The following is a 14468-nucleotide window of genomic DNA, read 5'->3' on the forward strand; positions in this document are numbered from 1 at the left end:
CACTTCTTAGAATACATTTAAAATTATTTTAATATAATATGAGAGTAACATTATTAATATTATAATTAATGTTATAATAATATTAATAACAGTAAAATAATAGTTAATAAGAAATTAATTTTATTATAAATGAATATAATTCACTGATTATTTACAGATTCTATTATTTTATTATCTACTACCTTATAAGTAGTGTTTATAAATGATGAGAAGTACATGGGTAACAATGATAAATTATATAGCAATCTTGCCTTAATGCTCGCAAATGACGCTCCACGAGATTCGCCAGTTTTCTCTGTATGACGTCGCGTTGTTTCTCCTCGACAAGTTCCTCGAGTCGCGACATCACTACACCGAGCTGACCGCATGCGTGCATCGCGAATACCGCGGCCAGGCCGATCGCGCCGACTGTGGTGTTGTTCACCACAAGACCCGAGAGGCACTGAAGCGTGAACACGATCTCGTACACCGGGGTAAACCTAGTGTCCACGATCTTATTGAAAGAGGGACACGGCAAGCGACCTATCGTGACCGTCTCGTTGCCGACTACCACGAGTAATGGTGATGTTCCCCTCGCCACGTTGTAGGAACATATGCCACCCTGCATGATGAGTGCACAAACGCCCGCTATGGCACGTCCCACTCTCGCGTTCCTCAGCATCGTTTCTTGATCGCGTCCTCTCTTCGCCATTCGCCAATCGGCCTCCATATGTTCGATGGATTTACGTATCTGCCGCTTTTGATATAACAGCGAGCAATAATTCATACCACCCATGAGCCAGTGACTCGTGGGCCCTACGGCCTTCAGTTTGAAACGGACATCCTTCTCTTCGAAAAGAATGTACAGTATAGAGGGTATCACGGTGAGTGCTATCAAGGAGTGACACGTCAATCTCAGAATTTTTGACAAAGTCTTCTCAACTGCCGAGCTCGTGGGTAATTCCGGCCAAACACCTATCGGTTTCAAGATCCAGCGATTTATTTGAAGACTATAATCGTTATTTCGTCTGTAAACGTCTATCTTGGACTCGTGGGAGGAACGCATTGCTCTTAACCCGCGGCGGGCACGTCAAATACTAATCTTTACTGACTGTACGTCTCGACGGTAAGACCACTACTAGCTGCTAGTTATGGTAGCGCTTGCGCGGACATGTGGCTTATTCCTGAGAGAAAATACGTTGCTTTGTCGGCTGGCTCTGCATAATCGATATTTACAGTACTGCAACTTGTTGCATAGAAACTCAGCGTAAAGTACGGTACACGAGCAATGAAGTTGTAAAATGATTGAGCAAGTGCCGTCAGTCACGTGAAAACACGATGAATTTTTCATTTGTGAAATATAGTTCTTTATGTTGCAAGATACGTCTTTCGTTCTGCATACGGGCCGGACGTATGCTTTACTTGAGTTTGTGCTCTAAATCGTTCTATTAAGACCTCCATTCTATTTTATTCGACAAGTTCTTGAGGTGAAATACGAGTGAACATAAATAATTATAAGTACATTTAAAACAAACGCATTATATCTTCTGTGTGAAATAATTTCAGCGTTTTTAATTAATTTCTATTTTCAATATATATTGTTTTTAAATATGTAACTATGTAATAGAAGATTTACATACGTAGACTGACAAGTATATTTAGACAAACTAGATGTAGAAGACGTGATAGATTGTTAGATAAGTATTAATTTAATGCTCCTTATTTAGTGAATCTGCATTCGCATCCTCTTCTCTTTATTTCCACGCGCATCACTAAAGTACGGAAGTATAGCTCGGGTAGTATTGAAAGGCACGAAGGAAGTCGAGGACGGTGCGCTTGCTCGCTTAACTTCCAAGGGAAAAGCGATCAAACGATCAGTCATATAAGGAAGTTGAAGGGTGCATTTTATAGTCGTATTGACTGTCATATGACGATAACAGGGAATTCACTTCTTCCTCTCCCTTGTACGATATATTGGTCACTATTCCGTGAATTATGTGCGTAAGATTTGCATTCTTTCCCACAGATATCTTCCGCGAAAGCAATCGGTAAGGGCTGCGATATCATTCTCCTTTTTAAGAATTCTCCCTTGGAGTATTATAAAATATTACATATGTACAAAATCATTTATAACATACATATATGCTTGCGTGTTGATGTGTGAATTAGATTTATATATAAAACAATTTCATATACGAGAAATTTTATATATTTTATAATATCTATATAGAGAAAATACAATATACTCGTATTTTATCATCATACAATTTACACAGTTAAAGTTCGCAGCATGTTCAAGTATGCAACAGATGTTTTAATTACCTAAAACGTTTAATAATTAATTGGAATTTTAATAAGTTGCTACAAGTATTTAAGATAAATTTGTACTTTTTACATATTGTAATGGAAAATACGTTTTAAATTTATTTTATAGAAGTTATTTTTATAATTTTCGTACTTACAACACCGAAAGTTTGGATAGACATATGAAATATTTTTCCAGCCGTAATTTTGATAACAATTCTTGATCGCAAGATTATTAAAATGAGACCAAGAACAGTTTTATGCGGCAATTGATACCAATCTGTCATATAAGCTACTTCACCCACTTTTTTGCACTATCACGAAATTGAATCCATCAATTCAAGCATAAATAACATTTTAATCAGTAACAAACTGATGAGAATAGCTTTTAAGATAAAAGACGTTTACTTTACCTGATCCGTCACGAGTTCGCCAATGAAGCAAAATATGAAGATATTAAACATCATCGACGTCAGTACCATGATATATGTTATTATAGTGTTTAGACTCTCTTCCTGCCATTCCTGGAAGGATACATAAAGTGATAGCGTTTAAAATCAAGACAGAAAGTAACGATAGGCGTTTCATATATTCACCTTTCTCAAATTTTTAGCATACCGTAATGGTGTAATATCCTAGCATACATAAGTTGAATGTACACCCGACTAATTCCACAAAACATATCTGACGCATAATTCCTTCCAATTGCGAAAGAAACCTGTAATCGACACATCCAGCAATAGCCGCGATAGATACTCAATATTTATATCCGAATATCTTACAGCCCGCGATAGTTGCAATTCTGCAAATATGTCATATTTAGGACAAAGCGTTACAAAACAATCTTTCCAACGTGTTGTAGTTTCGTGGCATTTTTAAAACAAACAAAAATGACTGGAAAAGTTTTACACGAGATCCTCTAAAGGCTAGCAAAAATTCATAAAATATACAACTATGTCACCCATGGATATTAAAAATTCTTTGTGTGATCTTTTCAAATTCGCCCTACCTCAACGCTCGCAGATGATGCTCCACGATGTTCGCCAGTTTCAGCTGGAGATCTTGCTTTTCTGCGACGAGTTCCTCGAGACGTAGCATCACTACGTTGAGTTGGCCAGTAGCATGCATCGCGAAGACAGCGGCGAGACCGCATGCACCGATCGTGATATTGTTCACCACGATGGTCGAGAGGCACTGCAACGCGAGCACGACCTCGTATACCGGGCTAAGTCTGGTATCCACAATTTTGTTGAAAGACGGACACGGTAAGCGACCTGTCTCGATCGTTTCATTGCCGATTATCACGGTTATCCGTGACATTCCCCTCGCTATATTGTAACAAATAACACCACCCTGCATGATGAGCGCGCAAATACCCGCTATAACGCGTCCCACTCTCGCGTTTCTCAGCATCAGTTCCCGATCGTGTTTTCTCGTTGCCATCCGCCAATCGGTCTCCATATGCTCTATAGACGTGCGTATCCGTTCGTTGTGGTGCAGAAGAGAACAATAATTGATTCCGCCCATGAGAAGATGGCTCGTAGGTCCTATAGCCTTGAGCTTCAAGCGGATATCCTTCTCTTCGAAAAATATATATAATACAGAAGGTATTACGGTAAAAGCTATTAAAGAATGACACGTTAATCGCAGGATATTTATTATGATATTCTGGATCATCGAATTTGTCTTTAACTCCGGCCAAGCGCCTATCGATCTCAGGAACCAACGATTTAACTGCAAACTATAATCATTATCTCGCTTGTAGACGTCCACGATGGTCTCTTTAGAAGCTCGCTTCATAGTTGATTTATGGAAGGCGCGCCAAGCACTGATCAGTACTACTAGCTGCGTTTCTCAACGAAGCAGTGGTTGTGCCAGCGCCTGCGCGGACGAGAGAGAAGAAATTATTATACCGTCCGGCTGAGACAGAATGCAATCGATACCTACAGTTACTGGTTGCACGAAATCGCCGTGTGTTGTACAACATACTCGTACAACATAGCTCGACCGCCAAAGTGATCAAGTGTGCAATTATTATTACTTTTTATTGTTGTATATCCTACGCTGTTACGTAAATGCACAATACTAAATTCACGTGGAGAACGAGATAATATGCAGTTGATAATTTCCTTTTTTTCATTTTTAAATGATGTTCGTAAAATTATTTCTCAGTAATTAAAATTTTCTGGTTTATACATGTATTCTCTTTCACCAGTAAATGAATGTCTCGTTTGAAGGTAAATGCGCATTACTTCCGATTGCATTGCGATGGATTTTATGTCCCGTAATTAATATGTGTAGAGTCAAGAAATACTTCAGAGGGTAACATACGAAAGATATATTGAACTTTCTTTTTCTGCAAACATTTTAATAAATACTATTCTAATGTATCAAAACCATTTCTCTCTTTCTTTTTGATACATACGAAATAACCAATTGATTTTCAATTAACGATTGCGTTAATAATTTTCACACTTTGAAAGAGACCTATATATTTAACGTACGCAGCATGTTAAAGTAGGCAACTGATGTTTTGATCACCTATAAGTTACACGAGTGTCTCGTAAGTGATACCACTCGAAAAATAGATACGATAGACATTGACATTGCATTACTCACGTCGCCGAAAGTACCGAGGGACAATTCGAAGAAATTCCCGGCGGTAAGTTTGATCGATGCATTGGACATAGCGATCATCAATACAAGGGCGAGACTCTTCTTTCCGGATAGACGATACCAGTTGATCATGTACGACACCTCGGCGATCTTTTTGTACTGTTTGCAAAATTGTTTTTCTTATTTTTTAATATATTAAAAAGGCCAGTGCTCCAAGAGCAGCTTTTTGAAAAAATATGACTTTGGAGCACGTTGGTCTGACCGTAGCTCATGAGCTGATTATAATTTGAAGCATTAAGAATATGATGCAGAGTATTCAAAAACGGAAAATAACAAAGAAATTGAGTATATGTCGTATTTAATGATGATTTATATGGCTTAGATTTTTCTCAAAATAAATTTTGAATTTTATAAATTTTATTATTATTGGAAGTATAATATTCCTGGTGTTGTAAAGATACAATCGTAAAGGGAAATATACTTGGAAGGATTGCTATTAAAATCTAGCAAAGGAATGCTATGACTATCAGGACCTTTTACCTTTTCGATAACCAGTTCGCCGATGTAACACAGCATAAAAATACTAAACGTAAAAGATAGAAGCAGAACGAAATACGTTAAATAACTTGTAATCTCCCTACTCTCCCATTCCTGTAACGTAAAGTTTCGAGAACATACATATTATACACGTTAAAAATATCACAAGTCGATTTATAATATTGTTTTGAAATAGCGATGCGCTTTACGCAGTAAAGTAAATGTACTCTTTGTGCATATTATTGTACATACATACCACGATACTGTAATATCCAAGAAGACATATGTTTAATGTACACTGTACAATTTCTATAATAGATATTTCACACAGTATCTTGTCCGTTAGTGATATAAAACTGAAAGATGACGAACACGTTAAGAAAAGTATTTTAAAAGAAAAGTACGATTCCGTTAAATGTTCGTGAACAAGTAAAGCGCCATATAAATAAATAAATATATATATATATTGAATGCACGAGATATTGACCAAGAAAGGGATTCACCGTAAAATTTGAACATGTTGTTCTACGATCATCACCAATCTCTCATTCATGTTATTATATAAATCTTCCCGTCCATCCACCAAGTGTTCGATCCATTGTATTAGGACCCCCATGCGGCCGCAGGCATGCAGCGCGAGTACGATGGATAAGCTGTATCCACTGGCAGTGATGAAGTGCGCGACAAAACCCGCCAAGCATTGCACCCAGAAGAAAATCTCATTGATAGGGCTGCGTCGCACGTCGACAATCACTCTGGCGACTGGAAATATTAGTGGCCGATAGGTCAGGTTTCCGTCATCCTCTGTAATCTTTCCGGCACTGAACGGCAGGACGAGACAATAGAAAACTGCACCGCCGTAGATGAAGAACGCGCAGATCGCCACGAGGCGTCGGCCGAATTTTGCGCTCTTAATCATGACGACTCGATCATCGTAATGTAGAGTGTTCATCCAGTCTCTCTTGATATGCTCCATAGCATTGCGAATGTCTTTCTCGTGGAAGAGCAGCCAGAAGTACTTTACGATGACCACTGTACAGAAACTCAGTGAGCCGCAAAGTTTCAAGATAAGGTACGCATCATCCATTTCAAGCACTATATAGATGACAGTAGGTATAACGAGAAAGCTAACTAAACTCGCACAAATCACGTTTAACAATGCGTACGCGAATCTCTTTATCGATGAGATTGCGGTGGATTTCGGCCACGCACCAATCAGCTCCATCATCCAACGATTCAGCTGAATGCTCAGCTGTATATCTTTCTCGTGATCGAAGACGGTTGCCACTGGATTCTCCTTCTCTATGACGGTTCCGTTCATTGTTGAAGTGATGAGAGCTCAATCGTGACTGATAGACTTGTCCGAGAGCTCGAGTGGGGAGAGTCAAATGCGATTGCGCTATTCTGCGTGATTTCCCTTCTAGGAAAGGGGCGATCAAGTAGGATATGAAGGGTAAACTTTCTGGTTGCAATTTCCGACTTCACTGAGGGAGTTCAAAGTTTCCTTACGTGATACTGCATATGTCTATGTATTATGGATTGGAACGGATTGCTCTTCGTGGATGTATTTTCCGCGATTTATCATGGTAGGTCGTAACCTATGGTTTCTTTCTTCTCTACGTCAAGTATACGATATTATACGCGAATAACAAGTCTGATTTCGCATAGCCGTATATTTCGAAACACATGCCTCATATGTTAACGAATATTATTATACGTGTTTAAAAGGGAAGCGCTTTTTATCTTACAATACGTTATCCGAATTAAAGAAATTATATTTTAATGAAGTAAGTTGTTTGTAATCGCGTATTAAAAGTTTTTAATTTTATTCTTAATGTTTTATAAAAATTTATTTGAATATATTTAATGTTGCTTTATATAGAAAATCTGTTTTTTATTCTGACATGATATTAGGCAGTACTAAAAATTCGAGCATGACTGTACAATTGTGTATTTTGATGAACGTCTCATCATTTATTAAATACGCTTTCACAACGGTTCGACCTTTGGTTTAGGTTCTTATCAAGTAAGATCTAAGAGCAAATGTTTTACATACAGATTACGTGAGGAGTATACAAGAATTGTACACTATCGCAAAATAATTGTCGGCCTACCTTGTGACGGAGTTTTGTCAAATAAAATTAAAACTACACATTAGCGGAATAGAGTTCAGTATTAAGAGTATAATTTCACTAACGTCCGGAGTCGAGGGATGCAAGACCAAGGCTGATTAGTCATTTTAGTATTCAGAGGTAACAGTTACAAACAGTTAAACGTTGTGGAAGCGTATTTAAAAATGTGGCCAGCTGAGATCGATTAAAACTTGAAATTTTATTTATTTTTTAACATTACATTCATTTTCTCTATTTCTATATGGGATAATTCGAATAACTAATTGACATTTATTTACAATCAATTGATTGCATTAACAATTTCTACTCTTCGAACAAATTTCATGTAGTTAATGTTCGCAGCATGTTTACGTAAGCGACAGATGTCTTAATTACCTGTCAATGGATGAACAATGTGTAATTCATTCTACTCACAAATAGATATAGTAGACATTGACACTGTGTTACTCACGTCGCCGAAAGTACTGAGAGACAACTCGAAGAAATTTCCAGCGGTAAGTTTGATCGACGTATTGGAGACAGCGATCATCAACACGAGAGCGAGGCCCTTTCTTTCTGGCAGACGATGCCAATCGATCATGTACGATACCTCGCCGATCTTTTTGCACTGTTTACGAGATCATTCTTTTATTTTTGCGATACATAATTACACTTACATTGTTATAAGAGCTATTTTCTAAAATAAATTTTATAAATTTTATAAATTTCATTAATATTAGAATTATACTCCTGCTATTATAGAAATATAGAGTGTACTTTATCGTAAAGTTTGGTATTAAATTTATCCCAAGTGCAGGCAACTCAACTGTGAGAACTTACCTTTTCGGCAACAAGTTCGCCGATGTAACAAAATATAAAAACATTGAACGTAAGAGATATAAGCAGAACAAAATACGTTATATAACTTGTAGTCTCTTTACTCTCCCATTCCTGTAACGTAAAGACTCCTATAATCGAGGACCCATTTTAAATCGTACACACTGTCCTCCAACATTGCTTTGAAATAGCGATGCGTTTTGCATGGTACATACTTTTTATACGATATGCATACCGTGAGTGTATAATATCCAAGAAAACATATGTTTATCGTACATCCTACAATTTCCACGACAGATATTTCACGCAATACCTTGTCCGTTAGCGATATAAAACTGGAAAGTAACGGGTGTGTTATGGAATAAAGAAATATTTCGCAGGATAGACACGTCTTACATAAACAAGTAAAAATAAATTGAAGCGCTCTGTAAATGTATGAAAAGAAAATGCACGTCAATTCATTTGTAATGATACCATTTCCTGAAAATTTTGAAAGATATTGACGATCCTCGTCGGAGAATGGCTTACCGCAAGATTCGAACGTGCTGCTGCACGATCATTGTCAATCTCTCATCCACGTTATCGCAGAGATCTTCCCGACCGTCCACTAAATGTTCGATCCATTGTATTAAGACTTCCAGGCGGCCGTAGGCATGCATCGCGAACACGGCGGCCAAGCTGCATGCACCGGCAGTGATGGAGTGTGCTATGAAACCCGATATGCACTGCACCCAAAAGAGAATCTCACTGATAGGACTATATCTCGTGTCAACAATGATCCTGGCGACTGGATACACCAGCGGCCTGTACGTCAGGTTCCCATCGTCCTCCGTGACTTTGCCTTTACTGAAGGGCAAAGCGAGATAGTAAAATATGGCACCGCCGTACATGAAGAACGCGCAGATCGCCACGAGGCGTCGACTGAATTTTGCGCTCTTAATCATGACGACTCGATCATCGTAATATAGAGTGTTCATCCAGTCTTTCTTGATATGCTCCATAGCATTGCGAATGTCTTTCTCGTGGAAGAGCAGCCAGAAGTACTTTACGATGACCACTGTACAGAAACTCAGTGAGCCGGAACGTTTCACGATAAGGTACGCATCATCCAGTTCAAGCACTATATAGATGACAGCAGGTATAACGAGAAAGCTAACTAAACTCGCACAAATCACGTTTAACAATGCGTACGCGAATCTCTTTATCGATGAGATTGCGGTGGATTTCGGCCACGCACCAATCAGCTCCATCATCCAACGATTCAGCTGAATGCTCAGCTGTATATCTTTCTCGTGATCGAAGACGGTTGCGACTGGATTCTTTTTCTCTATGACGGTTCCGTTCATTGTTGAAGTGATGAGAGCTCAATCGTGACTGATAGACTTGTCCGAGAGCTCGAGTGGGGAGAGTCAAATGCGATTGCGCTATTCTGCGTGACTTCCCTTCTAGGAAAGGGGCGATCAAGTAGGATATGAAGGGTAAACTTTCTGGTTGCAATTTCCGACTTCACTGAGGGAGTTCAAAGTTTCCTTACGTGATACTGCATATGTCTATGAATTATGGATTGGAACGGATTGCTCTTCGTGGATGTATTTTCCGCGATTTATCATGGTGGGTCGTAACCTATGGTTTCTTTCTTCTCTACGTGAAGTACACGATATTATACGCGAATAACAAGTCTGATTTCGCATAGACGTATATTTCGTAACACATGCCTCATATGGTAACGAATATTATTATACGTGTTCAAAAGGGAAGCGCTTAATTAATCATATTTTAATGAATTATATATGGGATTGAAAAAACTGAAGAACAATATAATATATAATTAAAAAAAAGTAAAGTAAAGTAAAGTGTGCAAATTAGAAATTTGCACATGGCTTCCATTGTTATGGCTTCCTCATAGAGGAAGCTTTAAGAGCGAAATAAGAATAATTTGAATACTTTCAAGAAACATCGTAGTAAAGTTAGATTTCTCTCTTAAAGCTTCCTTTATGAGGAAGCCGTAGCAATGGAAGCAATGTGCAAATTTCTAATTTGTCTACTTTAATAATGAGTAAGAAATGTGCAAATTTCCAATTTGCACGCTTCAATGATGAGGAAGCAATATGCAAATTTCTAATTTGCACACTTTCAAGAAACATCGAAAAAAATTAGATTTCGCTCCTAAACCTTCCTTTATGAGGAAGCCATGCAAATTTCTAATTTGCACACTTTACTTTACTTTTTTTTAATTATATATTATATTTTTTTCATTGTTTGAGAGTTTTAGGTACCTTCTTCATTTACATTCAAATACGTAAAAATTTTTAAAAAATCTTGTACCTTTCCGTTAAGTGCATTTCAGCTTTGATATACATAGAAAGAAAAATGTAGCTGCTGTGGATAAAAACTATACGTGGCAACTAAATTTTTATCTTACAATACGTTATCCGAATTAAAGAAATTATATTTTAATGAAGTAAATTGTTTGTAATCGCGTATTAAAAGTTTTTAATTTTATTCTTAATGTTTTATAAAAATCTATTTGAATATATTTAATGTTGCTTTATATAGAAAATCTGTTTTTTATTCTGACATGATGTTAGGCAATACTAAAAATTCGAGCATGACTGTACAATTGTGTATTTTGATGAACGTCTCATCATTTATTAAATACGCTTTCACAACGGTTCGACCTTTGGTTTAGATCCTTATCAAGTAAGATCTAAGAGTAAATGTTTTACATACAGATTACGTGAGGAGTATACAAGAATTGTACACTATCGCAGAATAATTGTCGGCCTACCTTGTGACGGAGTTTTGTCAAATAAAATTAAAACCACATATTAGCGGAATAGAGTTCAGTATTAAGAGTATAATTTCACTAACGTCCGGAGTCGAGGGATGCAAGACCAAGGCTGATTAGTCATTTTAGTATTCAGAGGTAACAGTCACAAACAGTTAAAAACGTGGTGAAAGCGTATTTAAAAATGTGGCCAGCTGAGGTCGATTAAAACTTGAAATTTTATTTATTTTTTAACATTACTTTCATTTTCTCTATTTCTATATCGGATAATTCGAATAACTAATTGACATTTATTTGCAATCAATTGATTGCATTAACAATTTCTACACTTCGAACAAATTTCATGTAGTTAATGTTCGCAGCATGTTTAAGTAAGCGACAGATGTCTTAACTACCTGTCAATGGATGAACAATGTGTAATTCATTCTACTCACAAATAGATATAGTAGACATTGACACTGTGTTACTCACGTCGCCGAAAGTACTGAGAGATAACTCGAAGAAACTTCCAGCGGTAAGTTTGATCGACGTATTGGAGACAGCGATCATCAACACGAGAGCGAGGCCCTTTCTTTCTGGCAGACGATGCCAATCGATCATGTAGGATACCTCGCCGACCTTCTTGCACTGTTTACAGGATTTCTTTTCTCATTTCTTTTATTTGAAACATGTCTACGCTGCTACGAGCTACTTTCTACAATAAATACTGAATTTTATAAATTTTATTATTAAAATTAATTATAATATTGCTGCTACTGTAATAACGTGTTATAAATTTTTGCGTGAATTCACTGTATACACATTGTGCGTGTGCTGTGTATTTCTAAGGTTTGTCACTAGACTTATCGAAATTACAGAAAAGTGCTTTACCTTTTCTGTAACAAGCTCGCCAATGTAACAGAATATAAAGATATTGAACGTAAGAGATATAAGCAGAACGATAAATGTTATATAGCGTGCAGGCTCTCTAGTCTCCCATTCCTGCAACGGAAAGGTTCTTATATTCCAGAACTCATTGTATGTATTATAACAGGACAACAATCTCTATTATTGCTTCGAAATTGCGACGCACTTTGCGAGGTGCGTACTTTCTGTACGACTTATGCATACCGTGATAGAAAAATATCCAAGAAGACACATGTTTAACGTACATCCTACAATTTCCACGAGAGATATTTCGCGCAGTACCTTGTCCGTTAGTGATATAAAACTGGAAGGTAACGGGCACGTTATGGCGTAAAAAATATTTCACAGGAAAAGTATGAGTTTTCGTTAAGTGTTCCTAAACAATTAAAAATAAATTGAAGCACTGTACAGATGTACATATGTTGTGAAGCATCAAAGATGCTAATCGGAAAGTGACACTCACCGTAAGATTCGAACGTGCTGTTGCACAATCATCGCCAATCTCTCATCCACGTTATCACACAAATCTTCCCGGCCGTCCACTAGATGCTCGATCCATTGTATCAAGACCTCCAGACGACCGTAAGCGTGCATCGCGAACACGGCGGCCAAGCTGCATGCACCAGCGGAGATGGAGTGCGCGATGAAACCTGATATGCATTGCAACCAAAAGAGAATCTCACTGACGGGACTGTGTCGCGCGTCGACAATCACCCTGGCGATCGGATACACCAGTGGCCTGTACGTCAGGTTTCCATCGTCCTCTGTAATCTTGCCGACACTGAACGGCAGAGCGAGATAATAGAAAACGGCACCGCCGTACATGAAGAACGCGCAGATCGCCACGAGGCGTCGGCCGAATTTTGCGTTCCTGATCATGATAACTCGATCCCCGTCGTGTCGAGTATTCGTCCAGTCTCTCTCGATATGCTTTATACCAATGCGGATGTCGTTCTCACGAATGATCAGCGAGGAATATTTCATGATGGCCATTATGCAAAAACTCAGCGCCCCGGAGAGTTTCAGAATACGATACATATCATTCATTTCAAGCACCATGTAAATGGCAGAGGGTATAAAGAGGAAACTGACCAGACCGGTACAGATTACATTTACCAGAAGATACACGAACTTTCCTATCCACGAGAGATCGGCTGATTTTGGCCAGACACCTATCGGCTTTAATATCCAGCGATTAAGCTGGACACTCAACTGCATGTCTTGTTTGTGATCGTGAATACTCGTGACAGTGTTCGTTATTTCCATACTAGTTCCGTCTATCATTGCAGCGACGAGAGCCCGATGACTACTGATAGGAATACGCGAGAGTTTGAGCGAGGAAAAATCTCGCGTCTGCGCTGTTCTGCGCGATTTTCCTTCTAGGAAAAGGGTGATCAAGCAGGATATGAAGGGTAAGAAAGCTTTATAGTCGTGATTTCCAACTTCCGTAAAAGGGTTCAAGGTTTCCTCATGTGGTAACTGCACGTGTCCGTTCATGAAATATGAAAGAAGCGGTTTATATTCTTCGTGGAAATACCTTCCGCGATTTATCTGTACGAATCGCATGTGTTTCTGTCGTTCATGTAGTTCTTGCGTGAGATACTAAACCATGTTACACACGTGGAAGAATACGATTTTCTGTGCATATATATTGTGCAGTGTTTACAAACGAGGCATATAAAAATTTTATTTTAATATGTTTTTAAATGCAAAGAATACTTTGTATTTTATGGTATATATTCCATAAAAAATCTAGTGTTATCCGATGACTATTATTATAATTCATATCGTATTTCCTTAAGTTGTAAATGTTTGTAGCATTATTAAATAGGTGACAAAGATGTTTCGATAATCTGTCTGGTTTAAGAAAAGTATAATTTCATATTTCAGTTATCGTAATATCTGTGGTTAACTGAACGATATCTTTTGGATCAAAATTAACTCTTGTATTTCATGCTTGTTGTAAAAAAATGCATTTTCGCAGTTCAAGTAATTATTAATATAAAATATAAAATTCTAGTTCCCTTTTTTTAGTGTGGATATTGTACTTACATTACTCGAGTTGTTGATAGATCAATGAAATATCCAACAATAAGTCTTGTAGTTGAGATGAAGGTAAGACATTTTCTTCCGGAAATTGATCTACGTGCTCTCATGTACTTTCATGATCTGTGATCACAAGATTTCTGCTGTAAATGATAATCACAAAGTTTTACATTGTCTTGTGCTATTATGCATCTATGTGTGCGTCGGAAAATTTTTTATAATATAATGTTATGAAAAATAACGGTTATCAGCTATTCTATTAAAAGTTTGCGTATTTAATAAAATGATTATTTTATACAAATATGATTATTTTGAACGTATGCAAAATGAAAAATATCAGATGT

General features: G+C 37.6%; 4 protein-coding genes across 7 annotated transcripts; all 4 read right to left on the reverse strand.

The window, feature by feature from the left end:
* Nucleotides 1-836: 836 nt before the first annotated feature.
* LOC105568824 (odorant receptor 83a-like) lies at nucleotides 837-4087 on the reverse strand. Of its 2 annotated transcripts, XM_012024799.1 has the most exons (5): nucleotides 3293-4087; nucleotides 2902-3001; nucleotides 2697-2807; nucleotides 2442-2597; nucleotides 2206-2301 (listed from the first exon to the last, which is right to left on the reverse strand). In XM_012024799.1, exons 1-5 carry the CDS (start codon nucleotides 4081-4083, stop codon nucleotides 2248-2250), a joined length of 1212 nt encoding a protein of 403 aa, XP_011880189.1. In that variant the 5' UTR covers nucleotides 4084-4087; the 3' UTR covers nucleotides 2206-2247. The 2 variants fall into 2 exon arrangements, with proteins under 2 accessions (XP_011880191.1, XP_011880189.1); XM_012024801.1 differs by lacking the exons at nucleotides 2206-2301; nucleotides 2442-2597 and adding an exon at nucleotides 837-954.
* A 661-nt stretch (nucleotides 4088-4748) lies between these two features.
* On the reverse strand, nucleotides 4749-6956 carry LOC105568823 (odorant receptor 85c-like). Of its 2 annotated transcripts, XM_012024798.1 has the most exons (5): nucleotides 5940-6956; nucleotides 5693-5792; nucleotides 5440-5550; nucleotides 4903-5058; nucleotides 4749-4824 (listed from the first exon to the last, which is right to left on the reverse strand). In XM_012024798.1, the coding sequence occupies exons 1-5, from the start codon at nucleotides 6755-6757 to the stop codon at nucleotides 4771-4773; spliced, it is 1239 nt and encodes a 412-aa protein (XP_011880188.1). In that variant the 5' UTR covers nucleotides 6758-6956; the 3' UTR covers nucleotides 4749-4770. The 2 variants fall into 2 exon arrangements, with proteins under 2 accessions (XP_011880188.1, XP_011880187.1); XM_012024797.1 differs by having other exon boundaries at nucleotides 4765-5058.
* An 833-nt stretch (nucleotides 6957-7789) lies between these two features.
* LOC105568826 (odorant receptor 63a-like) lies at nucleotides 7790-10015 on the reverse strand. The gene is made up of 5 exons (XM_012024804.1): nucleotides 8913-10015; nucleotides 8620-8719; nucleotides 8388-8498; nucleotides 8020-8175; nucleotides 7790-7943 (listed from the first exon to the last, which is right to left on the reverse strand). The coding sequence occupies exons 1-5, from the start codon at nucleotides 9728-9730 to the stop codon at nucleotides 7890-7892; spliced, it is 1239 nt and encodes a 412-aa protein (XP_011880194.1). The 5' UTR covers nucleotides 9731-10015; the 3' UTR covers nucleotides 7790-7889.
* Nucleotides 10016-11492: 1477 nt separating this feature from the next.
* LOC105568825 lies at nucleotides 11493-13482 on the reverse strand. Of its 2 annotated transcripts, XM_012024802.1 has the most exons (5): nucleotides 12542-13482; nucleotides 12283-12382; nucleotides 12043-12153; nucleotides 11644-11799; nucleotides 11493-11567 (listed from the first exon to the last, which is right to left on the reverse strand). In XM_012024802.1, the coding sequence occupies exons 1-5, from the start codon at nucleotides 13360-13362 to the stop codon at nucleotides 11514-11516; spliced, it is 1242 nt and encodes a 413-aa protein (XP_011880192.1). In that variant the 5' UTR covers nucleotides 13363-13482; the 3' UTR covers nucleotides 11493-11513. The 2 variants fall into 2 exon arrangements, with proteins under 2 accessions (XP_011880192.1, XP_011880193.1); XM_012024803.1 differs by lacking the exon at nucleotides 11493-11567 and having other exon boundaries at nucleotides 11770-11866.
* Between the last annotated feature and the right edge of the window lie 986 nt (nucleotides 13483-14468).

This window comes from Vollenhovia emeryi, unplaced genomic scaffold (genome assembly GCF_000949405.1).
Source record: "Vollenhovia emeryi isolate VEMERY1.0 unplaced genomic scaffold, V.emery_V1.0 DF939127.1, whole genome shotgun sequence".
Taxonomy (NCBI): Eukaryota; Metazoa; Arthropoda; class Insecta; order Hymenoptera; family Formicidae; genus Vollenhovia; species Vollenhovia emeryi.

What these genes read in the sequence shown, in the direction of transcription:
- LOC105568824 (XM_012024799.1), bottom strand. Translation starts at nt 4,083, where the DNA reads ATGAAGCGAGCTTCTAAAGAGACCATCGTGGACGTCTACAAGCGAGAT. An exon ending in CATCATCTGCGAGCGTTGAG is followed by an intron (nt 3,002 to 3,292) that starts GTAGGGCGAATT and finishes TGTCGATTACAG; the next exon opens with GTTTCTTTCGCAATTGGAAG. An exon ending in TAGGATATTACACCATTACG is followed by an intron (nt 2,808 to 2,901) that starts GTATGCTAAAAA and finishes GTATCCTTCCAG; the next exon opens with GAATGGCAGGAAGAGAGTCT.
- LOC105568823 (XM_012024797.1), bottom strand. Translation starts at nt 6,757, where the DNA reads ATGAACGGAACCGTCATAGAGAAGGAGAATCCAGTGGCAACCGTCTTC. An exon ending in TTGGATATTACAGTATCGTG is followed by an intron (nt 5,551 to 5,692) that starts GTATGTATGTAC and finishes TTTACGTTACAG; the next exon opens with GAATGGGAGAGTAGGGAGAT. An exon ending in GCGAACTGGTTATCGAAAAG is followed by an intron (nt 5,059 to 5,439) that starts GTAAAAGGTCCT and finishes TTTTGCAAACAG; the next exon opens with TACAAAAAGATCGCCGAGGT.
- LOC105568826 (XM_012024804.1), bottom strand. Translation starts at nt 9,730, where the DNA reads ATGAACGGAACCGTCATAGAGAAAAAGAATCCAGTCGCAACCGTCTTC. An exon ending in CAGCACGTTCGAATCTTGCG is followed by an intron (nt 8,720 to 8,912) that starts GTAAGCCATTCT and finishes GTTACTTTCCAG; the next exon opens with TTTTATATCGCTAACGGACA. An exon ending in GCGAACTTGTTGCCGAAAAG is followed by an intron (nt 8,176 to 8,387) that starts GTAAGTTCTCAC and finishes TCTCGTAAACAG; the next exon opens with TGCAAAAAGATCGGCGAGGT.
- LOC105568825 (XM_012024802.1), bottom strand. Translation starts at nt 13,362, where the DNA reads ATGATAGACGGAACTAGTATGGAAATAACGAACACTGTCACGAGTATT. An exon ending in CAGCACGTTCGAATCTTACG is followed by an intron (nt 12,383 to 12,541) that starts GTGAGTGTCACT and finishes GTTACCTTCCAG; the next exon opens with TTTTATATCACTAACGGACA. An exon ending in CTCTCAGTACTTTCGGCGAC is followed by an intron (nt 11,568 to 11,643) that starts GTGAGTAACACA and finishes ATCCATTGACAG; the next exon opens with GTAGTTAAGACATCTGTCGC.